This window comes from Hyaena hyaena, unplaced genomic scaffold (genome assembly GCF_003009895.1).
Source record: "Hyaena hyaena isolate Hyena2069 unplaced genomic scaffold, ASM300989v1 scaffold_140, whole genome shotgun sequence".
NCBI lineage: Eukaryota > Metazoa > Chordata > Mammalia > Carnivora > Hyaenidae > Hyaena > Hyaena hyaena.
The window spans coordinates 1,167,924-1,194,427 of NW_024080772.1; the positions used below are offsets into that span (position 1 = coordinate 1,167,924).

Genomic DNA, 26,504 nt, shown 5'->3' on the forward strand with positions numbered 1-26,504 from the left:
AAAAAAAAAAAAAAAAAAAGAAGCTGCATATAAGTGTTAGCTGCCATATACATTTTTATCCTAGCTTAAAAAATAAGTCTCGCATCCCTGCCCTGATAATTCATCATCCCCACCACTCCTAGAGTGATGATCATCCTAAAATATACACTAACACTCATCTCTTTGAAGATCAGTCATGGCTCTCTGTTGCTGATGGAGGATCTGGCATTTGCAGCACCATAGCCCAGCTGTCCACCTCTACCTTTCTCTACCCTGCCCTCCACTCTCCTGCCCTCCAATTTCAAATCTGCTCCAGCCTTTTCTAGTATTCTGTCCTTGTCCATACCTCTGTGCCTCCCTGTCATGTGGCTCTTTCTGCCCAGAAAGCTTTCTTCTGGGAATGTAAGGATTATCACTGAGATCTGGGGCAACTACAGCGATCATTACTGCTATGAGCTCCAATATGGAAACCAGTGCCTGATCTCACAGTGGGCATGAAATGGAGATATACTCTTGCTGCATGTGAAACTCCAGGTAAATACTTCCAGGGTCCAAAGGTAAAGCCGAAGAAGAAAGAAGAGGTAGAAAAGAAAGCAAGCTATCTCCCCCAAGTCAGCCCCCCCCCCCTTTGGCATTATCTAATGCTGTTTGGGGCTTCTCACACAGTATACCTTACAGAGAGAGTGCACCAGGGGCAGAGAACTGGGCAAGGAGAAGTTAGAAGATGCAAGGGACCAGGATTTCTGATTTTGTATCATAAATGTATCAAAAAGCTATTAAAGTGAACATCAAGATTACAAAGCAATATAAAGGATGCTCATGATACAATATTAAAGGGAACTTGCAGGATATAATATAATCCAAACTGATTACAACTAAACAGAAAAAGTGCCTGATCTGGAGCCTGATGACAGACCCAAGAGAGTAAACAAATCACGTTTGGTTATTGGGTGGTGGCACTGTGGGTGAATTTTTATTCCTTTAGTTGGAGTGCCGTTATTTTTAAATGTAGTATACTGTTATTTGTGTATTTAAAAAATTAAATGTCTTATGGGAAAGCTCTTTGGCTTACACACTTAAGATGAGTCTTCTATCATGTGTAAACTATATTTTGAGAAGGTAAAGAAAATGTAAATATTTTAAAAGAAAAAGTCAGCTGGGATGAAGAGAGTGTCTTTGAGGTTTGCAGTTTCTCTACCTGCCTTTTCTTCCCCCTCCACCTCCCACTCAGCAAGACCCCTTGAGAGAGCCACTGTCCAGCCACGATGTACAGTCATGGCTGCTGGGAATCCCATGGTTAGCTCTTGAACTCACCTAACGCTTTACACTATTCCAGAATGTCCTTTGCCTTCCTTGCTTTTTCTTGGCTCCCCAAACAACAGCTGCTAATGTCTAACATTACCTTAAGAGTTCTGCCCTTTGCTAAGGAACCAATAAGGGTATCTTTATACCTTTACTGCTAGATAACAGCGTGATACGGAATTATTACTGACCCCTGCCAGATAATACTTTTGCTTTTCAACTTGGGGACTCTGCCTTAATAGACTATGTTAATAAAGTGTGTGTCCCTGACAATGGAGATGATAGTTGGAGGAATGACCCCAGACTTTCCTAACACAAGGGACATCGCTGAGCTGGGCACATAGGGAGAGCTGGGAGGAAGGGCATGAAAGCTGCAAATCTAAAGCTGCAGCTAAATAATCTGAATGGTATTTTCTTTCTTTTAGGGCCCACCCAGGCCACTGCCTCTCCTGGAGAAAACACACTGGAAGAGCAACTATCACCAGAGGTGAGGGCTTTGTCTTGGTAGGAAAGCAGGGTGGGTTCCCTTTCTAGTGGGTATATCCAAATCTTGAGGCAAGTTGGCAGATCCCTACCTCGCACATCCCCCTCCCCGCCCCTGAGGCATGGACGGAATGGGCTGGATGAGCTGCTTCCCCTGGGGGTAGTCGAGCTGCCTGGTACAGCAGAGATGGCACAACTCTATCTCCTGGAATTCGAGGTCCATCATCCCTGCAGACTGAGCTGGTGGTTCCTAGAAGCGTCCAGAAAGAGTTATAAATGGGCTTGTTATCTCTGTGAACCTTGAGCAGATGCTGTGAATTATCTGAAGGCATCTGGGTGAGGTCTTCCCAGAACATCCACAAGATAAGAGTTGAGAATAAATTCTTTATCTCTTACCGAAATCAGTAATTCAATAGAAATTAACTTGTGTCTTGTGACAGCAAGATGTGATCAAGCACCCTATTTACAGGGTGTTTTCCTCTGTTGGAATATTTCTTCTGCTCTTGATTCTGGGGAGAAGACGTGATCTCCCTGCCCAAGACCTTCTATGTGATTCCCAGCAGAGGCTGCTCTGGACATGCATGGGCATCTGACGAGGCCTGAATGGTCATGAAAACCCAAGTGCTGGTCACCCAGTCCCTTCTCTGTTCTCAGCAGCCCCTCAGGGCTTAGGACACGCCAATCTGGTGGGGACTCCAGAGTTTCCCAGTTTCTGGTTTACCATTTCCAGCAGCACGTGAACATGATGCCTCCTATACCTACTTTTGTGTAGATAATCAAGTTAAAAGACGGAAAGTAGAGATTATAAAAAACATAGCATAGAACAAATTTTTTTAAACCTTTTAGTCTAGGTGTACTGGGTCTCTTCTTAATCATTTTTTTATTGTGGTAAAATATACATAATATAAAATTTACCATTTTGACTATTTTTGAGTGTACAATTCAATGGCATTAAGACAGTCCCATTGCTGGGCAACAATCACTACTCTCTGTCTCCAGAACTTTTTCATCATCCCAAGAATTGATTTTTATTCTTTTTTTATCTTCCCTCCTTGCCCCCTCCTTCTTCCCTAGTGTTTTGAAGCATCCTTACCTGTCACTTGCTAAGATCATTGTCAAAAGACACATGTACCCTTCTGCTAGGTGAACAGGGTATAGAGTTAGACGAACAGGACTATGGATAATCACTGCTTCTGAATTTTGAGCCTGGAGGGAACAAGTACATGGTCAAAGTACACTGAGTTTCAGGACCTGCAATATTTCTCTACAAGGGCAGTTGATGTTTCTGATGTTTGGTTTGTGTTGCAGGCCCTGAGGAACTTTCCATTTCCATGCAACCCAAAGAAGTCAGGATCCAGTGTGCCTCCAAAGTCAGGTATGTGACCCTGAGCAATGAGCTTGGAAGGCTGGCATCTTCTCTGTGAGGAGGCCAGCAGACGCTCCAGTCCTACGCCTCTTGCATCCTTTGGCCATCCAAGCCTCTTCCCCAGCCTCGGTCCTTCACACCTCCTCCTCTCCCCTCAGCTATTTCTATAGAAGAACAACAGAGATAGAACCAACATGGCCCCATGGCTTGCCTGGGAGAGGGTGACCTCTGGGAGCTCACCTTCAGAGGGTCCAGATGGTGCCACAGGAGCTGTGGGTTGGAGCTTGGTCACTCATCTGCCTTCCTGGATCTTGTAATGTATGCAACAGTGGCTGTTGTAGACATGTTTCTCCTATAACGGGGTAGATTTGTCTAACACCTGGATGGTATGAGTGTTGCTCTTGAGCTGGCCGTCTTCTCTGGCTTTATCCTATGAAATGGCTGCATTATGGACGATGTTTAATGCCTTTGATTATGTTTGCATCGCACTAAGAGTTTCCAGTTAAGCATGCAATTCTTACTATTCTGTTATGTAAGGAGTGTAGCTAGAAAAAGAAATCGATGCACCTCTTAGGAAATGGTCTCTTTAGGAAGTTTACTTGTAACGGCCCTGGAACAGGACTAAGAGTAAGTCAGTGGTTTCTAGGGAGACTTAGTTCTAAAACTGCTGGTGGCCCAGGTGGGTCCTGGAGGCTTCCTGGTGTACCATTTGCATATTGCTTGCATCTGAGGTTTATGTGTGTTCAGACTTTGATGTTCTCTGGCACTCTTCAAGCTGACATTAACCCTTTTGTATCCAGGTCATTCTCAGGTCATTTCAGGTCATTACTGTTTACTTATTAATGGGGACCCAAAAATGCAGAGCCAAGGGATAGAAGGAAGCAAAAAGCAGCAAGAGGGCCAGGCAAGAGGGAAAAGGAGGGCCATGAGTGACCTTTCGTGGGATACCTGTGGCTTCCAGAGAAGAATGAGCCTCCTTCCTGCTGGGTTCCTATGGGTCCCAGTGACTGCATGGTCTTCAGCTTTTCACTGCCCTCGCCTGCCCCTCCCATTTGGTGTCTTTGGCTCATATTGTGGGAAATGTAGATCTGGACCTTCTTACACAACTACTTGTCTTTGCAGTCCACTCTGTGAGACCTTCTGATATTAAACTTGTGGCAGCCATGGGCTACGTGGAACCTGTGAGTATTTCAAGGAGCTGGAGGTAGGAGTCAGGGTTTGGGACTGGTGAGCTTCAGAATGCATGCCTGGTAGCCAGGCAAGGTGTTTCATTTCGGGAGAGAAGAACATTCTCTGACTGGGAGATGTTCTAAACTCTAGAGAGTTTTGTGTCTTTTTTTTAATCAAATGAATGCCTCCCTTTATGTCAGGATGAGGAAACTTTTGGAGTCTCTCATTAATAAATTGAATCATTGGACAAATTAAGTCCAAGATCACACAGAAATCTAAAGATCATCTCTTAAACTTTCTATTTATGAGCTAAAGAAAAAATCATCCTTACATACTTGGTGAATTTTTGAAAATCTACCCATGTTTGCTAATAGATTTTAGGTGGTATATTTTATATGGTCAGATGAAGGGGAAAGAAAGCAAGGAGAGAGGCGGAAAGAGTGAGGAGAGAGAGATGAGCAGCAAGGGAGGGTCTGGAGAGAAGGGGGTTGGAGAGTAGAGCCAAATGCCAGTGTGACTCCAGGTCGGTGCTGGCTTCCCACAGCATCCCCTCACCCCTGGTCTCTGGAGGGGTGCTCAGGCCAGCATTCTCTGCTCTGCCCCAGAATCCTGCTGCATCCCAGCCCAGGAACCAGGACAATCCCCTCCCCCGCCCTCCAGTGCATCCCTCCCTCCTCCACCTACCACTGCTCCCTCCCAGTGGCCCTCCCCTGTCCCCTCACCACAAGCCCTGGCCCACTCCTCATGCCCAGTGCTGGCCCTCCAGAAAGAACCAGACTTCACATTAGAAAACAGACCAGGGGCCCAGTGGAACCTGGGAGGCAGGGCTATCTGTGCCTGGTGTGACCATGAGTGTGTGTTGATGGGGGTGAAGGTGGGGGGCTGCTAGTGGAGGAGATGTAGAAGGGGAGGTGATCAAGAAAAGAGGCTTCATGTCACGGATAGCATGTTGAGTTTGCTGAGCCAATATGTCCCCATGGGCCCGGAACATGTGTGACGCTCACTGGAGGACTCAAGCACTCTCCCATGTAGGTAGAGAAATTCAGTGAAGGGAGCCCGCAAAGTCAGGTTTCTAAAGTTAGACCTGGCTTAGGGGTGGTGACTTCCCCCTGTGACTGCAACTCTGGGAGCTCTCTTGCTCATGAATTATGCAGACCCCAGGGCTCCTGCCTGTCACTCTTGGGCCCCCTTTCTCCTCCTGTGAGCTGGCCTGGCACTGAACACAGCTCCCATCAGGGATGGTGTCCCCACCCCCTGAATCATTACCAACACACAGCCGGCACCTCAGCCTTCAGGGTAAAACCTGAAAACACAGTTCCTAGGAGACAGCCTTCCTGTCCGCCCAGAGACTGTGATTGTGAACATAGTCTGGTTTATAGAAAGTGTCAGGCCAGGGGAAAATCATGGAAAGCAGTGAATTTAGAAAGAAAAGAATTTGTAATACTGGTACTTTCTTTTTTCTGAATTCCTGGAACTTTCTGTAACTAAGCCTTACTTACCTGTACCTGTAGCATGTGTTTGTTTAACTGATCCAGACAAACTTACCTTCACAGAACTTTAAAGATCAGATTTGCAAATGCTCATAAAAATTATTTTCAAACTAACATATGTGGTACATTGAACTCAGGGACACCTGGGCGGCAGTGGGTTAAGTTTCTGACTTTGGCTCAGGTCATGACCTCACAGTTCAAGAGTTCAAGCCCCACATTGGACTCTGCTGTCAGTGCAGAGCCCGCTTCGGATCCTCTGTCCCCCTCTCTCTCTCCGCCCCTCCCCCGCTTGCTCACTCTCTTGAAAGTAAACTTTTAAAAAAGTCAAACAAAATATGTGTATACAGAATAAAAAATTGGAGGTCTCCTTGGATCACCTATTCTGCTTTAGTAGGCACACACGCTCACACACACGCACGCACACACCCCAATACATAGGGGGAGAGAGAGTGTGTATAGCCTAAATAGGGTTATACTGCACATACTATCTGTGACTTGTTCTTTTGTTTTGCTTTGTTTGCTTAACTAAGAGTTCTAGACATTTTCCATGCCAGGGAGTTTACAGGCCACTCTATCAACTTCCTCGAAGACCAGGTTTGTGTCTCATTTAGGTTTGTCTCTCCAGTACCATAGTGCATTTAGCCACGGTGATATGGAGAGAGAATGGCTGCCAGCAGGCAAGATGGAGACAGGAGTTTTCTGGGTTTGTCCCCGCCTTCCCTTACTGTGACTTCTAACTAGGTTCTTCCCCCTCTCTCCCTCTTGTTCTCTTGTTCCTCTTGCTCTCTCCTTTTCCTTCCCCTCATCAGCCCCAACCAGCTTGTTCTGGGCAGGGGATCTGCTATCATTCAGATCTCCTTTGCTTGGACACAGGCTGTCCACTTTGCCTTAGCCCAGGAGCCGGCTGCCCTCATGACTTCACCAGCCGGGCATCCTGGCTCATGATTCCTGACTTGCATTATAGTGTGATTTTGTTTAGCTTGCTGCATTTCCCTGGAAATATTGCCTTTCAAACTCTTTCTTCTTGAGGAGTAAAGGACTCTATCCCACTTAGATGAAGGTTGTGGTCAGCCTGCGTTTCCAAGAAGGATCCAGAAGTGTGACCCAGCTTTATAGACTGGTTGTCCACTGAGCTGGGTGGTTAAGAATAGATGGGCTCTTTATGGGGCGCCTGGGGGGCTTAGTCGGTTAAGCGCCCAACTTTCGCCTGGGTCATGATCTCACGGTTCTTGGGTTCGGGCCCCGCGTCGGGCTCTGTGCTGACTGCCAGCTCGGAGCCTGGAGCCTGTTTCAGAGTCTGTGTCTCCTTCTCTCTCTGACCCTCCCCTGCTCACGCTGTCTCTCTCTCTCTCTCTCTCTCCTAGAAATAAATAAAAATACTTAAAAAAAATTTTTTTTTCCCATTAATCCAAAATAAGGCAGGTAATGAGGAAAAAGAACAAAGTGCAGTTTGGACAAATAGGAAACAGCAAGATGCTAGACTTAAACAGCCATATCAATCTGTCATTACACTAAATGTAAATGGTCTTGAAAATCTCATCCTGGTTTTTGTAAAAAACTTTGCAAACTAAAAGAGGAGGTAAATATTAGCTCTGTTAACATTTTATTTTATTTTTTTTATTTTTTTTTATTTCTAGGAGAGAGAGAGAGACAGCATGAGCAGGGGAGGGTCAGAGAGAGAGGGAGACACAGACTCTGAAACAGGCTCCAGGCTCTGAGCTGGCAGTCAGCACAGAGCCCGATGCGGGGCTCGAACCCNCTCCTAGAAATAAAAAAAAAGAAAAAAAAAGAATAGATGGGCTCTTTAAAGAGAAGCCACAGCAGACTGGGTGTAGGTAGTGTGAGTACAGCTGTCCTCTGTCACCACAATACCTGGGGACACTATCTTCTAGGAAGTCTGGGAGAGAAAAGTTGTGTCAGAACCTGTGAAAATACTACTACTAATGATAGCTAATACATACTGAGTACTTTCTATCTACTGGGCACAATTCCACTCCTGAGGAGCCTGTCAAGGACACAATGTCCAGATGGGTTCCCACAGTCTTGCCTCTGTCCTACAGTCAGGGAACATCTTTGGCAGGAAGTGTCCTGTGTTGTCCAGCATTTTCCTGAGAGGAAAGTCAGCAACTTCGTGTCAGGCACTGTTCTGGGTCCAAGGAATATAGTCAAGAACAAAACAAATGCAAACTCTTGCCCCCACGCACTTAACATGTGAGTCAAGGAAGACTGTCAAAAGACAGAATTTCAGATTAGAAGGGTCATGCAATGAAACCGTTCCTTTCATGCCTACGTGGAGGTTAACGTCTACACAGATGCACTTGAATCTAAGCTCTCCTGTCGCTGTTTCCTGTTCTGAAGAAAACATGCACACCTTCTGTTGCTCTGGGTTCTGACGAACAAATGAACAAACGTGCTGCGTAGGAAGGCTGACACTCATGAGAAGATCTGGCCTTTCTCTGAATCCATGGGTTCTTCTTGGGTGGAGGCACCCGGGGTCCCACAAGGATAGGCTCTTGCTGCCTTCCTTGGCTGGGCTTTTCACACCTCCTATCTTTTCCAGCCTCCAGACTCCGGGACCGTTGACCTGGAGAAGCAAAACTGGTAACTGTCCTGGGAACCACAGAGCCATAGAGCGGAGGGGAGCCTCAGAGGGGACCTGCTCTCATCTGTTGACTCAGCTGATGGGGAGACCCAAGGGCCGGGGTGGTGATGGCTTGCTCTAGGTGCTCTTAGGAGCAGGAGGCAGAACAGGGATGAGAACCCAGCCTCCTGCCTCCTCGTCCAACACTCCTCTGCCCACACACCCCCCTGGGGTCCTCTGGGTGAATAGGGAGGAAAGCGGGGGAGAGGGCTGAATATGGAGTTCTTGCTTCCAGCCACCTGTCCCCTTGCTCTGCTTTGGGGGAAGCATGCAGGGTTGGGCCGGGGTCCTTCTCCTTCTACTCCGGGGGCCGCATCCCCTTCCAGCTTTGGGCCAGACTGGAGGAGGACGCAGCAAAGCTGTTCACCCTATTCTGATGGGTCCATAGCCATCTGTGGTGTCTCTCACTCCAGGAGGGATAAACCCAGAACCACAGCGAGGCCGAGCCATAGCTTATTAAGAACTAGATCACATTAGTGGAGGGAAAGGGTTGACAGATGCAGTCTGATGCTTGCACGTTTGCTTTTACTTGCAGGACGGACAGAAGGCCACAGCAGGCATGCATGGAAGTGGTGACAGGTGAGTCCTGTGTCTTCATGACCACATTCCATATTGTCCTCATCCCTCCCAACACAGCAGCATTTGGGTTCGTGAAAAGTGTGTACCTTATTGGCTACTTCATCATGGAGCCAGGGTATGAAAAGTCACATACCTAAAAGGTGGGGGTTGTGAGAAATGTGTCCAAGGGTCTCTGAGCAAAAAGAAGGAATGAGGCATTAAGTTAAGGGACCTGGGGGAGACATCAGGGGTGGCAGAGTCCTGAAGCTTCTCTCCGAGGACCCCAAAGCTGGACTTGTAGCACTTCCTCAAGGGAAACTCTCCACCATTCTTCACTCTCTTCTCTCTGCTCCAAGGAGAAGACCCAGGTCTAACTTTCAGTCTATTTCTGTAATAATTCCCTTACTTGTAAAATAAATTAGTCAATTGGGTTCAGGAAAACGGAATGAAGAAAATAAAAATTAACTTTAATCCCAGTACCCAGAGATGATCATTGTTAACATTCTGGCCTTTTCACATCCAAATGTGCTTATGAATATGCAATTTGTGGCCTGGGTTTTTTCATTTACTGTCAAGGGTCCCTTACGACTTTATTAAGTCCTTCTGAAGCTCCCAAGTCCCTTAATGCCACTGCCTTAGCCTAATGGGACGTTAGTCACCTATGAATGATGCTCCCAAGCCAAGAACAAAGAAACCACCTTGCCCTTCATAACTGGAGCAAAGATGCTGGAGTGTCACCTCCACACAATGGGCACAATGACTGAGGTAGATAGTGCCCTGTCAGTGCAGCCCGCAAATTTCTCCAGGGCCTGGGAATTACTAGAATCTCTGCAAAGGATGGATGAGTAAGATAATGCCCTTCTTTTCAGCCCTCCCCATCCAGTAGGGAAGGCTGAGACCAGGTGTCCAGCCCTCTAGGATTTGACTGACAGGTGAGGGAATATTGGTGACCAAAGTGGTGGCAGGGTCCCCTTGCGGAAGGTCAAAGTGTTCCAAAAGAAGAGGCCCCAACTGACTTAGTGACCGTTGCAGCTCTTCCTAGGTTTGGCCCTATTTACCTTTAAGTGGTAGGAAAAAAGAAATGTAGTGAGATATATGGGGTGTCTGGGAAGGTGGCATGTAGTTTAGGCTCTGAAGCACGAATACAACTGCTGTTTTGCCTGATTTCTCAACTTGAGTCCATTTTTTCATCCCTCACCCACATGGTAACAAGTCCTGGCTGCCCCTCACTCAGCAAAGAGTGACCAGGAGTCCCATGGCAGCAGGAGGCGAGGCAGTGAGGACACCTGAATGTCCTGAATGTTCTCACCTGTAGCTGTTGGTGCATCCAGCCTCCCTGATGCATGGGAAAGTGGGGAGGAGCGGAGGGCCAGACCCGGGAGCTCAGCCAGGTGGCCAAGCCGGCAGAGGAGCAACCGGTCTGCCAAGAGGAAAGGGCCCCAGGGACATCCAGGCCAGCGCAAGGGTGTGTTGGGGATGGCCCAACGTTATCTGGTTCAGCCCACCTGCTCTTCAATCCCAGAACCTCCGAGTTCTTCAGATCTGGCCATGCCCTTGCCCACCATGGCCGTTTTGCAGATGGGAAAACGGAGTCTTGAGGTAAATGGACTTTCCCAAAGGTACAGGATCAGTACGTGGCAGAGTCCCTTGGAACTCAGGTGGTCCAGCTCCACAGCCTGTGCCCTCACTGGCAATTGAGAGAGAGGCAGCAAGGACAGGCGAGCCGTGCAGCAGCCCTAAAACAAAATGGTGGGAAGCTTCATGTGAAAAGATCACGGTCACGTCTGATCACAAAGGACTAATACAGTACAAATACCTCTACCTTGGAAAGCAGTTCTCTCCCAAAGACTGAGCACCAGCTTTTCATGTCTTGTCATTTGCTCTCACAGACTCTCCTGGGGGGAGGGAGGGAAAGTGTCTTCCCTCCCTCAGCCACCCGCATGCGTGCACACGCACGTGCACACACTCACGTGCGTGTGCACACCCTGTCCCTGTCGTCTTCGGCTGGCATCTGAGCTTCCTGTTTTCTCACCACATGTGGGAAGGGGGTCCTCCTCCGAGTTGGTCGGGACTTCGAAAAGGAAGCTCGTGAGTCTGGGTTGAGGATGAAGACCGAGTCACATAGGACTTGGGTGACTGCCCAGGCTGGCAAGGCCAAGAGACCAGTCTCCCAACTTCCTGCCCGCTGTCTGCTGCCTGCACAGCATGGGCTGGATTCTGCTTCCACAAAGCGCCAGGCTCTTCTGGGTGGGGGGCAAAAGGAAAGGAGGATTGAGGGTTGGGGGAGGCATCTCCTTCCCATGACACTCTCCCAGCTCTGCCCTTTCCTCTCTTGGGATCAAGACACAACTTAACTGCTCCTGACAGCACTATTTTTAGCGGTCCTCTGGCTGTCAGCTCTGGGACGTGTGTTCCCCGGAGCTTTCCCGCCCTGCTGTCACTCTCAGGAGGAGGAAGGGGGGCTCGGAGGCAGCCTACCCGGGTCCCTGTCCTAGCACACTTCCCCTAAGGAGTTGATGGTGTGCGACGGTGAAAACCTTGGTGTTTCAAAGCTCTGGTTCAAATTTCAGCAATCTCAGTTTACCGCGAGAACTTGGGTAGCTTGCTTGGTTTCTCTCTGCCTCAGTTTCCCCTTCACACACGTAAAGCACTCAGCACTGGCTTGACTTAGCACTGGACGGGTGCCAGCTTTTAGCCCATTCACTTCCAGGGACCCACTCCGAGGCTGACTTCGCAGCCGGTGGCAGGTTGTGAAGGTCGTGCTTTGGAATAGTGGAGCCACCCTGGGACCTCACCCTACCGGGGGGGGTGGGGGAGTGGGAAGGGGCGGTCTGCCTTTCCAGGTCCCCCCCCTCCCCCCCCAGCTGGCAGGGCCACAGCCTCAAAGCAGCTCTCTCTTTAGTCCTTTCAGACATCATCAGATATTTCAACCCCTCTGTTCTGAGGCCCTTGTGTGCCCCCGGGAAGACAGTGGTGGCCCACGCTGGTGCTCAGTAAGTCCCATTTCTGGCTTTCTCTGGGGTTGTGGACCTCTGTCTGTTCTGGGCATCTGGGTGGGTTGCGGGGTGGGTGCTGGCCAAGTCAAAGAGGGGGGGGGGGGGGGGGGGGGGGGGGGGGGTGCCGTGCGGCCTCGCCTCGGGCTCTGAAGCGGCACCTGCGGTGGAGCCAGGGGCAAGCTTCCGGCCCTCTAAGAAGCTCTGTTGGACTGATTTTCCTCTCTGCTCCCTCCCTCCCTGCAGAGACTTACAGGTACAGGCAGAAGGACTGGTGCGGAGCATGAAGGAGAACCAGGTGGGGACCCTCCTGACTCCGAGGCTGGGCTACCCATGTCTGCTGCGAGGTGATCAGACCAAACACCCTGGGCCCGTGACCCCAGTGCCACCGTGCCCTGCACCCAGCAACCAGTGTGGTCTGGGCTCTCCTGTAGCGATCCTCTGGAGTCCATTGAAAAACATAGGGCCGCTTCTTAGGTTCACAATGCGGTCCTGCCATAAGTCAGCAGATGAAAATGACTTCTCGCCGGGGGAGACAGTTGAGAGACTGGGTTCCAGAGGGAGGCGGTTTGAGTGAGAATCCTGAATTCTCCGCCTATTAGCTGTGTGACATTAGATAAGGCCCTTAACCTCTATAGGCCTCAGTTTCTACATTGATGAGATGGGGGTAATAAAAGAGGCTACAGCACAGGCTTAGAGAGGATTAAATGGAGTGTCAGATGTGCCTGGCACAGAGGCGTTACCCTCATGAAAGCCTCTAGCCAATGACCTTGAGGTGACGATTGCTGATATTTTCATATTCATTTTAGTTCCTAGGTGGAAGTCCTGTATGAGAAATGCTGGGGTCTCGGGCAGCGTGCAGGCTGGCCCAGGCTCTGAGACTGGCATGTGTGCTGGGGCCAGGGGCAAGCTTCCAGCCCTCAGCAAACCCATTCTCCTAGCAGCCCAAATGCTCTCTACTCATATGAGTTTGTAATAAGCCTCCTCCAATCGTTTGTGGCCTCCTTACGGGCAAGTACCAGATCAAGGCAAGCCTTGCTACCCCCAGGAACCAAGGCAAGATGTTGTCGGGGCCAGCCATGCCTTCATTGCAGAGCTCAGGGATTAGAGCTAGATCATTCTAGGTGATACGGGAACAGTGACAGGTTCAGGCGCTATGCTACTAAGTGTTTGCCCTTACTGGGAGAATTCCAGAATTTCTAGAATACTCATAACATTCTGGAGAATGGCCAGGAGATCCTGAATCTAATCCCATAATTTTACATGTAGATGAAGAAAACTGAAGTCCTAAGGGGTCAAGGGCCCTGCCCAAGTTCACACAGCTAGTTAGAGCTAAAATCTAAAGCGCAGTCTAAGGTTTCTCAAGTGTACCTCTTAAAAAACAAAATGAAAAGGATTTTTTTTTTTTTTGGTTTTGCAACCAATACATGCTCATTATAGAAAAATCAGAAAACAAAGATAAACAAAAAGAATATTAAAACCATCCTTCAACCTGATACCCCGAGATAATTGCTGTTAACAACTTGATGTATATTCCCTTCCGTATTTTTTTTTCCCTTCCGTATTTTTTGTAAGCACATATATCTGTATATATTTTATTAAATAGGGAGGTTACTAGATGTAGCTACTTTTTATAACCTGCTTTTCTCGATGTAATATTTCCCATGACAATAATTACATTTTCCAGCGTTGTTTTAACAACTACATCTTATGAGTGTTCCACAATTTATACAGCAATCCCCTTATTTTATACATTTATGTTGTTTCCAATTTTTCACTCTTATCAACAAGGCTTCATCATTGCAGCTGAGCTCTTCATGTATCCTTGTTTCCTTAAAATACATGCTGAGGAAATGGAATTATTAGATCAAGAGGTACCCCCTTAAAAAATACTTTTTGATTCATTTTGCCAAATTGCCTTCTAGAGCAGTGATACAACTTTAGATTCCCACCATGTACTTCTTCATTGGAAACAAAATTCATAAACATGATTTTATGGGTGCGGGTAATAAAATGGACAGACTTGAAAAGGAAAAAGTTGGGGTGCCTGGGTGGCTCAGGCAGTTAAGCGTCTGACTTCGGCTCGGGTCATGATCTCACGGTTCGTGGATTTGAGCCCCGCGTCAGGCTCTGTGCTGCCAGCCAGCTCAGAGCCTGGAGCCTGTTTTCAGATTCTGTGTCTCCCTCTCTCTCTGACCCTCCCCTACTCATGCGCTCTTGCGCGTGCTCTCTCTCTCTCTCTCTCTCTCTCTTTCAGAAATAAATAAAACAAAAAAAGGAAAGGAAGAAGTTCTCTTGGTGCTAGGTCTTACCACTCTCTCCTTTTATGCTTTGTCCTTTTTTTCAGCAACTTGACTTTCAAAATGACTGGAAGCTCATCAATGTGTTTTTCAGTAACACAAGCCAGGGTCACCTCTGTCCCTTCGCCCAACAGGTAAGCCAGAGGCTGGGAGGCAGAGGATGGGGACAGCAGGGACGACCCTAAACCTGCCTAGTCTACACCTGTCAGCAGCTATTTCAGAGCTTGGGCAACAGACAGATAAAGAAATGGGTATTAGAGATCTGTGGGCCCAAGAGCCATATACAGGGGCAGTGTTTTTAATGTACTGTCCTTCGTATCAAGGAAGGGAAATTGAAGTGTAGAGAGGCTGAGTTAGTAATCACTCTGCGACTAAGGAAAATCAGCTTCCTAGTTAAAACTCACTTGCTTCTTGTAGCTGTGCTTGTATGTAAGTGCTGAATTTGGGAAATAAAGCAGGATATGGGTGCTCTTGTCACCTGGGGACCCATGGGCTCTAGTTATAAGGGGAAGCTAGTATTTACGGAGGTAAACCGCAACTTCCAGGCTCTTCAGCATTCCTGGGAACTGGGTGTGAAATGTGCGGCTGCGTCTATTATTAATGTAGGTGACTCTTTATGACTTAAGTCTTTACCGGAGATTAGTCCTGGCTAGGATCAGTTCAAAGTATAAGGGGTGACTTAGATACCCAGGCTGTGGTGACGTAAATGGCACACAGACTCCTCAGGAGCCTGAAGTCCTGGGCACGTAAGCCACTTTTGGCAGCACAGTTATCTGTCCACTGCGCATTCGGCGCCATCCAGGGCCCCCACCAGGCCACAGCACAGGCATGGGTGGGTGAAGTTTCTTGAGGCGCTGTCTTCTTTCCTGTGCTCCTCTCCCACAACATATGCTCCTGCCTTCCTCCAAATGCCCCATGCTCTCACTGATTCTTGCCCCACCATCAACCCCGGCCCCCCTTCCATTACCGATGTTGAGCCCTAGGAGATTGGTGAGCGAGGCCCACCTCCCCTGATCAGCTTTCATGGAACAATATTCCTGCAGATCTCCTGGGTTTGTAGCATATAGATATTGAACATTTATTTTTCTACTTTACTCTGTTTTCTCCAATGCCAAGTGAAGTTTACACTCCCTGTTTATTCTCTGCTCCCCTTTTGGGTCGTTCTACACACCAACATTTACTCGTGAATTTATGCATTCATGCACTGAAGTGCTCAAGCAATTAAGCATTGCTGAATTCCTCTGTGTATCCATCCACCCATCCATCCATTCATCGGTTATCTATTGATACATAAGTTCATCCTTCCTTCTTACATGCAGGCATGTGCTATGCTATTGTATTCATAATGAGTTTGTTTATGCTAGCATTTGTTTGATTTTTTTTTAATGTTTGAATGCATTCACTGATGCTCACACTCATTCACAATTCCTTCCATACACTTTATCTCCTATTCAAGCATTATGGATTATTGCATTCTTTCGTGTATTAATGCCTTTAAGCATTCTTGCCTACACAACGCATTTCCATATGCATGTATCCATTATGTCTTATTTACTTTTATTTTTAGTTAGACAAACAAGGCACAAATGCTTTTGCCTTAAAAAAAAAAAAAAACTAACACATTAAAGTCAAAGCTAAAATACTCCTTTGCCACCACCTTGACTAAGGAGTCTCTAAAGCAGGGCTTGACATAGGGGTCAAAGGACACAGGGATCCCCGGGTTCCCTATGGAAGAGGGATGCCCTGAATTGGGTACAGATGGGCAGCAGGGACCTTTCTAGGCAATTCCCAAGACTCTTTGGAAGGGAAAGTGTGATGCTGACTGTCATACTCCTGGAGAGACTCCCTTAGACTGCAGGAAATGAACAAAAGACTCTATTGCCACCTAGAGTGACAGAGGGCTAGCCCAGCCTTGAGAGGACATCTTTGCATCAAAGCAGGGATGCAGGGTCGGAGCTGCCCTTCGAGTGCTGTTCCAGCTCGAGTGATTGGCAGCTGTCTCCAGAGTCCCTGCCTGTGTCCCCCCAGGAGACAGAACAGCTACTAGGCGGGCCTTCAGTGTCTTCCTGTCTGAGCTATGTCGCCTCAGGGGACAGCTGGTTTGCAGGCTGCTTAGGAGTTTGTCTTGTCGCAAAATTTATTATTAGTTATTTTTTTTTTACCCTGAAAAGGTAAACCAGGGTTGACTGTTGAGGTCCTTTTGTTTGCTTATATATTTTCATTACAAACAAACAATTGGGTGGGTAGGAGGTGTCTTTAAATATTCATAATAGGTGCTGGCTCAGCTTCTCTCCTTTGTACCCTTTTCTCCCCAGGGGGCCCATGTGGCAGGGGAGCATCTGATAAAAGTGTGCCATGCAGAAGTTTTGAGGCCCATCTGGGTCCTTAAATCCAGGGGTAATTGTGTTCCTCCTTGGGACCTGATTTTCTTCAGATAAAGTGATTCTTTTTTTTTTCTTTTTTTCTTTTTTTTTTAAGATAGGCTTTGGGTTTTTTTTTTGTTTTTTTTTTTAAATATTTTATTTATTTTTGAGAGACAGACAGACAGACAGACAGCCAGCATGAGCAGAGGAGGGTCAGAGAGAGAGGGAGACACAGAATCTGAAACAGGCTCCAGGCTCTGAGCTGTCAGCACAGAGCCTGACACGGGGCTCGAACCCTCGAAACGTGAGATCATGACCTGAGCCGAAGTTGGACGCTTAACCGACTGAGACACCCAGGCACCCCCAGAACTTCCCATTTTAGAGAGTCTGGTTTTTCTTGGTGGACGATGGGTAGGGAAGTCAGAGAATGGACAAAACCCTGGGACCAGACTTCCTCCCAGAGGCTGATGGAATCACTTTGATCTGAAGAAAGTCAGGTCCAAAGAGGGAGCACAATTATTCCTGGATTTAAGGACTTAGATAAGGGGGCGGGGAGAGAAGGGGCCAGGCCAGCAGGAGCCTGCACATCCTCGGCTCCACGTGCCCATCCCCACCTGCCCTCAGCACGTTTCTCCTCTCCCAGCACAGGCACGCGGTGGGAAGCCTGCACATGCTAGCTGGGGTGCTGGACTACCTGGACCAAGAGGTGAGACTTGCAGCTCCCCAGTGCCCAGGGACCACGGGCCCTGAGTTTCCCTTCCCCATGGATGCCTTGGGCAGCCGGGAGGAAGTTGTCCTTCCAAGGGCTGATGGGGCAGATTCCAGCTTATTCTCCAGTGTTCTCCGCTAAGATACGGAGAAGGGATTCAGGGGTGAGACTAAGACCCAAGGGATAACCAAGGGTGTGGAGGAGCCAGTCTTCTTACCTTTTAAGGAAAACCCGGGTCAGGTATAGAGCTCTTTGCAATCCAAGAATAGTTCTGAGCAAGGCTTCTGGGGTGGAAGAAGGGATAGAGCACAGTTTCTCACTGGGGTCTCAGTGAAACTCCTCTTTCCTGAGGCCTCTGAGTCTAAGACAGTGATGGCCAAGGGCCTTCCCTCTCTAGCCCGACGTGATGAGCAGGGGAGCTCTGGGAACCCAGGGGAGCTCTGTGACTCTCAGCCCAACGCTTTGATCCCCAGGGAGGCAGCTTTTCTGTCAGGGTTGCAGTCCCGCTGCCACCAAGGTCCTACTCCCCTGTTGACACTGTGGTGGGGCGGTGCTCTGCCCCCATGAGGGGTGGTGAATGACACCTTTCCACAGTGGCAGTGCTGGCAGCTTTGGACAGATCCCAGCCAAGCACATCCCAAAGGAGGTGTTTAACCAAGGAGAGGACTGCCATGTTCAACCACACACCCAACAGGCTCAGACCAAGGGTTCCAGAGAAGCCCCTGGGCAGCAATGGTGGTGACCTTGCAAAGGCTCATTTTCTTCCTCGTATCTTCCTAGGTCCCCAAAGCATTTGTGAACCTGGTGGATCTCTCTGAGGTTCTGTTGGTTTCTCACTGGCACCAAGGGACTCATCTCAGGTATAAAGGGAAGTGAAATGAGACCAGCATTTGTTGATTGGCTGCCATGTGTCAGGCACGGCATGGGGCACCTTGTGTACATCAATCCCATGACAGCGACCCTCCCCTCATCCTCCCCAGTGTGTGCCTCCTTCCTTCTCCGGCACCTCTAAGACTTCCAACTTTTTCCATCCTCCCTAAGCAACTTCCAGGGACCCCCGGCCAGCTCCCTTCTTCCGCCATGGGCAGCATGAATGGCCGGCATTGCACCCACGCTCTCATTTCTGGCTTGTTTTGCCCGGCAGCCTCACAGATGAGCCCTGCAGATACTCAGGGGAGACCTCGAAGCTTTCTGAGGTTGTGACACAGTGGTCCCATCAGGTGAGCCCACCCTGGGAGACTGGCTGTTGGCCCATGGGGGCAGGTGATCCCGAGGAGAACAGGGATGGTAGGAAAGAAGAAGGAGCAAGCTTGTTAATATTGAACCTCTTCCACTGAATTGAGGACTAAGAGTCAGGGACCAAAGAGAGCTACCCTTCATTCACTTCCTGGCGATACTTTGGTATTTTGCACAGTGGGGACTAAATACTGGTGGGAGCAAAGGACAGTGGTGGAACCTAAAGTGACAGATGAAGGGGTGTCTGGGTGTCTCAGTGTGTCAGATTTCTGACTCTTGATTTTGACCATGATCTCATGGTTCATGAGTTCAGGCTCGTGTTGGGCTCTGCACTGACAGCACAGAGTTTGCTTGGGATTCTGTCTCTCTCTCTCAATCTTGCTCTCTCTGCCCCTCCCCAGCTCATACCCGCTCTCAAAATAAATAAATAAACTTAAAAATCAGGAAGAACTTTGCAAATTCCTTCTGAAATGCTTTCTGTTGTCATCACTGCTTGTACCATGCATGTGACTGGTGAGCTGCTGTTGCCCGGGGTGGGCTTGCACCCCAGACCACGGTGCATGGGCAAGGCAGGATTCCTGAGGATGAACATTCTAGTTTAGAGAAGAGACCCAAGGGAGTGTGGATGGCTAGGGGGTGCCATCATCCCTTTCAGCAAACAGCTCAAAGCACAAGTTCTTCCTGATGTGTGTTAACCCGATGATTTTTTAAAAAATGTTTTTTTTAACTTTGTTCATTTTGAGAGGATGGGGAGGAGCAAAGGGAGAGAGTGGGTAAGAGACAGAATCCCAAGCAGGCTCTGTGCAGTCAATGCAGAGCTGGACGCAGGGCTCAAACTCACAAACCATAAGATCATGACCTGAGCCAAAACCAAGAGTTGGACGCTTAACATACTGAGCCACCCAAGCGCCCCTAACATGATTTTTATTTAAGAAGAAAGTCATCTATGAAGTTATATACGGCACTTCTCACTTTGGAAACGACATTTGTGGAATAGTTAATGTCACATTAATCCCTCTACAGAACCCAGCCCTTGAGGAGAACGTGGGGGTCCTAGCTCATCCTGGGCTGGTGTGTACTTCTTGAGCTCCCAGAGAATATACTTCAGGTCCATCTCTGGTAGTATGTGATGCTGAGTCCTCAGAGGAGAATGAAAACCTGATGTAGCTCATCAAAGGGCCATGAAGTATGAGATGGGAGGGGGGGAGGGGCTTCCAAATAGCATTTCATTCAGAAGGGCACAGATGGGTGATTCTGCCCCAGGAGCGGCTCTGAACTGTCTGGTGGGAGGATGGGGCAGGCTGGGCCTTGCTCGGGCTCAGGTTCCACACGCCTCTGCTCCCTTCTTCAGGAAAGCTGGGAACAGCTCCTGGCCTCCAGCAAGTACAACAAGCAGGAGTCCTTCGCAGTGGTCTTCCAGCCTTTTTCCTATAAGACCCCAGCCTTGGTGAGTGAGAGGGGCTGTGAGGAGGTGGGACCAGCTTTCCCCCTTTCCCCCCTTGCCTCCACAGAAGCCACAGGCCAGCTGGGCTTCCACAAGCCTAGCATAAGCAGTCCTGGGGGAGAAACGGTGCCATATTCTCTTCTACTTTCTTTTGCCATGGGGTTGAGTAGACCCATGAGGCAGGTTCTTAGAGGCACAAGAGCCCAAAGGTAGAACATGGACTCCATCCAGACAGGCCCTGACTCTGGGATGGGCCAGCTGTGTGACCTTGGGTGAGTTGTTTGCACTCTATGTGCCTTGGCTCTTCATCTGTGAGTTCAAGGCCATTACTAACGTCCTCTCCCTCTAGGGTGATTGTCAGGATTGCATGAGCAAATACGTGTATGGAGCTCGGAGCAGCACCTGTGTCTGGGAAGCCCTCAGTTCCTCCGAGCTACTGTGACTGTTCAGGATAGAATTTCAGGGCAGCACACCATGTTCATCCCCCTGCACACTCTACATCCATCCCTGGAAGGGAGGGGCTTGGAGTTGCCCCCACCCATCCCCCAGGTCATTGGGCAAATGTCTCTTGCCCCACGAGGGCTGCCCAGACCATGAGCACTACGGGGGGTTCGTGCATGCCCAGCAAGGTCCCTCTAAGGCTTTAGCATTGTGCATCTGGGATGGTTCTCCCTCCAGGCTCCTGGGTCCTGCCTTTTGGAGTCATTGTCTCTTCCCTCCAGGGCTTCAGTGATGTTCAAATAGTGGTTTAAAAGGAAAAGGAGAAATATTCATTCCCATCCCCCCACCCCACTCAGAACACACGCAATTCACTTCCCCGTCACCTGGTCTTTGCTGTTTAGCTGAGTATGTATAACCTTATGATAATGAAGAGCAACCAGACATCTGACCTGGCCCTGCAGACCCTCACCTCTGAGCCTGTCCCCAGACATGGTCCTTTAAGGGCCCACCAATAATGGTGGCACTGGGACTTAGAGAGTCTGGTCAGGGCCACCCCATCTCTACCAGGGAGGTCCAAAGTGTGCAGCAGGTCACCATTCTTAGGGGCAAACACAGGTTTTTATTTGGTTCTATTTCAGGGGGACCAACCACTCCAGGATCCCCGCACACTCGCCTTGAATCTCTGGAACAGCATGGTGAGTGGCTGGGGGTGCTGGGGGCTGCTGTGCCAGCTGGGGCTTTGGCACGCAGGAAGGGAGGCAGGACCCCCACCTCCACACCCACTGTGCCCACTGCTCAGGCAGAGGGGGTGCGGGATGCCTGCAGGACCCCAGGATGATGACTCTGGGCTGTCAGGACCCTTGGGACACCTGGTGACAGCCCAGGTCTGACTTCCTGGGAGTTTCACCTTCTCGTCCCAGGGCTGGGGTACCACTGTCCTGCTCTTCCCAGAGGCACGGGCATCTCCTCAGAGTCTGCACAGGCCACTTCGCTTGGGAACTGGGTTTGCATAGCAGCTCCAGCCCAGATTTCCCTCCCCATTGTGTGGCTCAAAGGCACAGGGTGATGCCTGTGATGAGCATGAACTGTAAATGATGAAGACCTGGGTTCAGTTCCTAATTCCACCCTTCACGAGCTGTGTGAATATAAGGTCTCAGCTCTTCTTCTACAAAACCCTTATCATAACCCCTGATCCAACACATGTCCTGTGTATGGCTTACTCCTGGCCCTCAGTGAGGACTCACTCACCATGTGTTGGCCCTTCTTACTATGTGACAGGCATTCCCCAGACTATGAAAGCCCCCCAGGGCCAGCTGGGCTCAGTCAGTGGATGGGATATAACCTCAAAACTGTGAACATTTCCAGGGCACCATACGGAGACCCGATTTTGCCACTTTTCCTCCATCCAAGTTGCCCTATTTTTAGTATTCCAGTGATAGGAACTTGGTTTTCTTTGTCCTTGGTTAGAAAAATTCCTCCCATTTCCTCAGTTGATATGCTGTGCTGAGACCATGAGCAGCTGCATTCATTAGCCCACATATTCGCACACGTTACCCAGGAGCAAGGAGGGTAGGCAAGGTCCCCAGATGGCCCATGGCAAGAATCCCACTGTCTTACGGAGAAGGCAGTGGTTTCTTTTCTGATTTCTTTGAATAAGGACCCTTTAGTGGGCATGACCCTTGGGCAGGATATTTCCCCCAGGAAACCACTTTGCTGCTGATCTCCTATGAAGGGCAGAGAATAGGAATGTGACCCTTCCTGCAGGGGCTACCCTCCCTCCACCCTCTCACTGAGGGAGGACTGATTCCAGCTCAGCCAAACCTCCTCCTCCTCCTCCTCCTATGTCAACTCACTCCCAAGCAACACAAGGGCACCTACAACGTGCCCCGCCCTAGGCTGGGTCCTAGGAAGATACAGGACACACACCAAATGACCACTGTCCTCATTGAACCTAGGGTGTATCTGGAAAGGTCAGGCAACCCAGAAGAACTAGAATGACCTTGACCTCAGCCAATAGTGACGTGCTGGACTGTGTACCCAATAATGACATGAGCAAGAGGTCAGGAGCACCCTATGAGATGGGATTCTAAATGGCTTTGTAAGATGTGTCAGAGGAGGTCAAGGTGGGCATTCCCAGGCAAGAGGACTTTTGTGAGCAAAGGGCATGGAGAAAAGGAGCCAAGGCATTAGCAAGAGGCAGTAGGAGGCTGGTCTGATAAGAGGAAACATGCGGATAAGGAGTCCCCGAGAATGAATGAAGTACCTTGAATGCCAGAACAAACAGATCCAGGGAAAAGGCTCCTCTCACTCCTCTCTCTTGCTCTTCTTGCTCTCTCTCCCCGACACCCTCCCTCCCACTCTTCCCCCTCCTTCTCCCTCTCTGCCCCTTCATCTTGCTATTGATTGTCATTGGTGGCAGCGGCAACAGTGATAATTGCCTTTATTGAGCCTGAGTGTCGTCCTGCACATCGACACAGGCACCTGGCACCACAGTGTCCTACAACCCACTTGAGGGTGAGGATGAGGATGAGACCGAGCAGGTACACATATGGAAACAGACTCAAGGCCAAAGGACTATGCCATAGTAGGTGTCACAGGGCTCAGAGGAGGGAGGAGGCAGCTTTCCTGGGTGGGCAGTTACCTCCACTCTCTCCTGTCCACCCAACTACCAGTCATTTCCCGATGAGCGTTCTCGAGGTCCCTGCACCCTGGCCAGCAGAGAAAGAGGGGCTTCCCTGGGTGTGTTGGTCTCCTGATTTCCTCATGGCTGGAAACGTCAGACCATCCGTGGCTCCCAGAGTGCACATAGCTGTGAGAGTGGATGGACAGCTCCTGCAGGCATGGTTCAGTCCATAAGAAATTAGGAGTTGAACAGGTCTAGGCAAAGGGTACTGGGTAAAGAGCCAGAAACCCTGAGTTCTGGCTACACCTGTGTTTTTGGTTGTATTTTGAGGTGAGTTGTGAGCTGAGTGGTCTTTCTAGGCCTCTATTTTCCCTCTGATGACCCTCAGTCAGCCTCAGAGGGCTTAGGCAAGATACACAAGTGATTCACCCTTGAGTTCACTTTTGTGTCTCCCTAGGGACGCAAGGAGGGCAGGCATTCTCTGCCTTTATCTCCTTGAGTCTCTGCTGTGTGGGGCTTAACTTGAGACCACAGAGATGAAAGCCAGGTATGTCCATCCAAGCCCACATTCACAGACACGGAGGGCCTTGAATAAGGGCCACTTTTCTACGTGGGGAGCAGAAAGGGCCCCACACAATCACTGTGACCACAGGGGCTCAAGCTCTACCCCTTTTCTCCCCCACCCTGTCCCCGGACATCCCAGTGGAGGCGGCTGTGCAGGCCACCCCCACGTCTGCTCTCCCTGGCCAGGCCCGAGGGTACACATAAGCTCTGAGGAGGGCCAGCAAAGGAAAGTTCCAGATACCTGCAAGAGAGCAGCCCTGCTTCTGAAGCAACCCTGGCACTGCCCTAGCATAATCCCCAGACGGCAGCTGAGCTCCTGGCACGAAGCTGGAGGGTTTTGTACTGAAGACGTAATTCATTCCCTTGGTCCTTTCTGCCACCATCACCGCCTCCTCAGTGATTTCTGATGATTCTTATGCAACACTGGTTCTGAAGAAACCGACCTTTGGGGAACTCCATTCCCAGATCCTTCCAGCAGACCCCCACAGCATGCCAAACCCTGCAATTCCCTCAGGAATTGCTCAGCGGAGTGGGAATTCTCCTGGGAGAGAATGTCTGACGTCATCTCTCCCACATTCCAGTTAATTCCAGTGTGGCAGGGAAGCTATGGAGAAGAGATGTGGGTGATTCCAGGACTGAGATGTGGAGCAAGGGTACAGAGACCAGCCCCGCTGCCCCTGGAGTGCACATGAACTTGTGCATGGCACAGGGGTCAGGTGGAGGGACAGTGGGAGGGGATGTTTGGCCTGGCTGCCTCATTCTCCGGCTGTCTGAGCACAGAGGAGGGTAGAGGGTCCAGGCAGGTGTAAGGGGCATTAGGGGAGCGGGAAGGATGTAGGTGACTGATAAAGAGACATTTGGGGAAAGGCTCTTAAAGGAAAGTGTTTATTCAAGACTATGAATCTCCCGTCTTTAAGGTCCTTTAAAAAAATGGACTCTGCTACATCCATTCTACCAGAATTATTAAAGAGTGGCTCTCTCAGAGCTTCTTTCCAGAATCTATATTGATTATATTCTTCCATCCAAGTACTAACCAGGCCCGACCCTGCTTAGCTTCCGAGATCAGACGAGATCGGGCGCGTTCAGGGTGGTATGGCCGTAGACTATATTGATTATATTCTTGAGAGATCAGAGAAGAGAAGAAGGGAGGCCAGATTGACACCAGGCCACCAAACACTCCCTTTCAGAGCTGACTTGAATGTTAAGGGCGGGACCTCCCATTTTCAGGAATGCCCAGCATCAGAATAAATCTGAAAGAAGGAAGGGACCCCAGTTTTTCCTCCAGCCTTCGAGCTAAAAGGTTGCCACCCTTTTTCCAAAAGGTTAATTACACTCTCTTATCTGACTTTGTCCATTTGGGTGAAGAGCTAATCCCTGGAAGGGTAAAGTTCTTTCCTCACTTCTTGTTTATGGCAAGATGTTGGGATAAGATATTGCTGAAGAATCTAAAATCCTCATGTAGGATGGCAGAGCCTGTGACTGAGCCAGACAGGGTGCTCTGTCCCACAGCCCCCTGCCTTTTGTGCCCCCTTTTAAGTCATTGGAAGGGAGGTGAGGAACAGAGGTGTCCCAAGAGTCTAGTACCTGTGGTCAGTAGGGCTGAACATGGGGTTCCCAAATGGGAGAAAATAGGGGTGCAAAAGGAAATTTGTTCTTCTCTCAAAGCTGTGGCATCATTCAAGTGTTTATTTATGTATAATAAACATTTAAAAATAACAAAAGGAACTTTTTAAAAAATGTTTACTTATTTTGAGAGAGAGGGAGAGAGAGACAGAGACAGGGAGAGACAGAGGGTACATGAGCCTGAGAGAGGCAGAGAGCAAGGGAGAGAGAATCCCAAGAATGCTCCATGCTGTCAGCATAGAGCCCAACATGGAGCTCGATCTCATAAATTGTGAGATTGTGACCGGAACCAAAATCAAGAGTTGGTTGCCAACTGAGTAAGCCACCCAGGTGCCCCAACCCAACAAAAGGAACTAAAAAAAAAAAAAAGCTCTCCCTCATTGAATCCTTCAACTGCCTTCATTTTCCCATGTGCTCTTCAGCACTTTCACCTGGGTTTATCATCTGCTGGGGCCCTTGTTCACACACTGTCTACCTTTTGATGGCTCCGTTCCACAGGCTTCGGTTATCATTTAAGTAATTTCCTAGATCCGCACTGGCCCCACCATTGCTCGTTCCTGAACCCCTAGGTGTTCAGGTTGTTTGGGAGTGGGGGGCTGTGCTGTGCCCCGTGTCTGTTCCTCTGGATTCAAGACCTGGGACTTGAACCAGAAGCCATAGCTTGTGTCACTCAGCCATGTAAGCAGTGTTCAGGTAACAGAGGCTCTTTCTAGCCTCCTGGACGGGAGCTTACACCCATAGGAGGAAGGGGAGCTGTGGGGAGAGGATGCATGCTTACATGAGAGCCTCATGTTTGCCCTTCCTTCCCATCCCTGCTCTCCTCTCTGAGGGTCCAAGTCCCAGCTCAGCATGTCTGGCACTCTGTGTCTCTTTCAGTAACATGAGGAGGGGTGGGCTGAGAATCACCGAATCCTCTCCTGCCGGGGGGGCATGGGCCTCACCGGGGGCTTGCACTGGGGTCTCCTGGGGGGCTTGTTCAAATGCATAGTGCTGGTTCCTCGGGAAACTAACAATAGAACTCCCCTATGACCCAGCAATAGCACTGCTAGGAATTTACCCAAGGGATACAGAAATGCTGATGCATAGGAACACATGTACCCCAATGTTCATAGCAGCACTCTCAACAATAGCCAAAAAATGGAAAGAGCCTAAGTGTCCATCAACGGACGAATAGATCAAGAAGATGTGGTTTATCTATACAATGGAGACAACATGGCGA

At 49.3% G+C, this 26,504-nt stretch overlaps 1 protein-coding gene across 1 annotated transcript in view; it reads left to right on the plus strand.

Moving 5' to 3' along the window:
* The window catches only part of PLB1 (phospholipase B1), a 125,298-nt gene that overhangs the window by 19,946 nt on the left and 78,848 nt on the right, over positions 1–26,504 (plus strand). Inside the window, 13 exon segments of the mRNA XM_039238444.1 lie at positions 1,707–1,768; positions 3,073–3,139; positions 4,253–4,311; positions 8,351–8,391; positions 8,967–9,010; positions 11,892–11,982; positions 12,229–12,280; positions 14,330–14,416; positions 17,289–17,351; positions 18,135–18,214; positions 18,499–18,574; positions 19,942–20,037; positions 21,114–21,170. Of these exon segments, the coding sequence (XP_039094375.1) occupies positions 1,707–1,768; positions 3,073–3,139; positions 4,253–4,311; positions 8,351–8,391; positions 8,967–9,010; positions 11,892–11,982; positions 12,229–12,280; positions 14,330–14,416; positions 17,289–17,351; positions 18,135–18,214; positions 18,499–18,574; positions 19,942–20,037; positions 21,114–21,170 (875 nt within the window).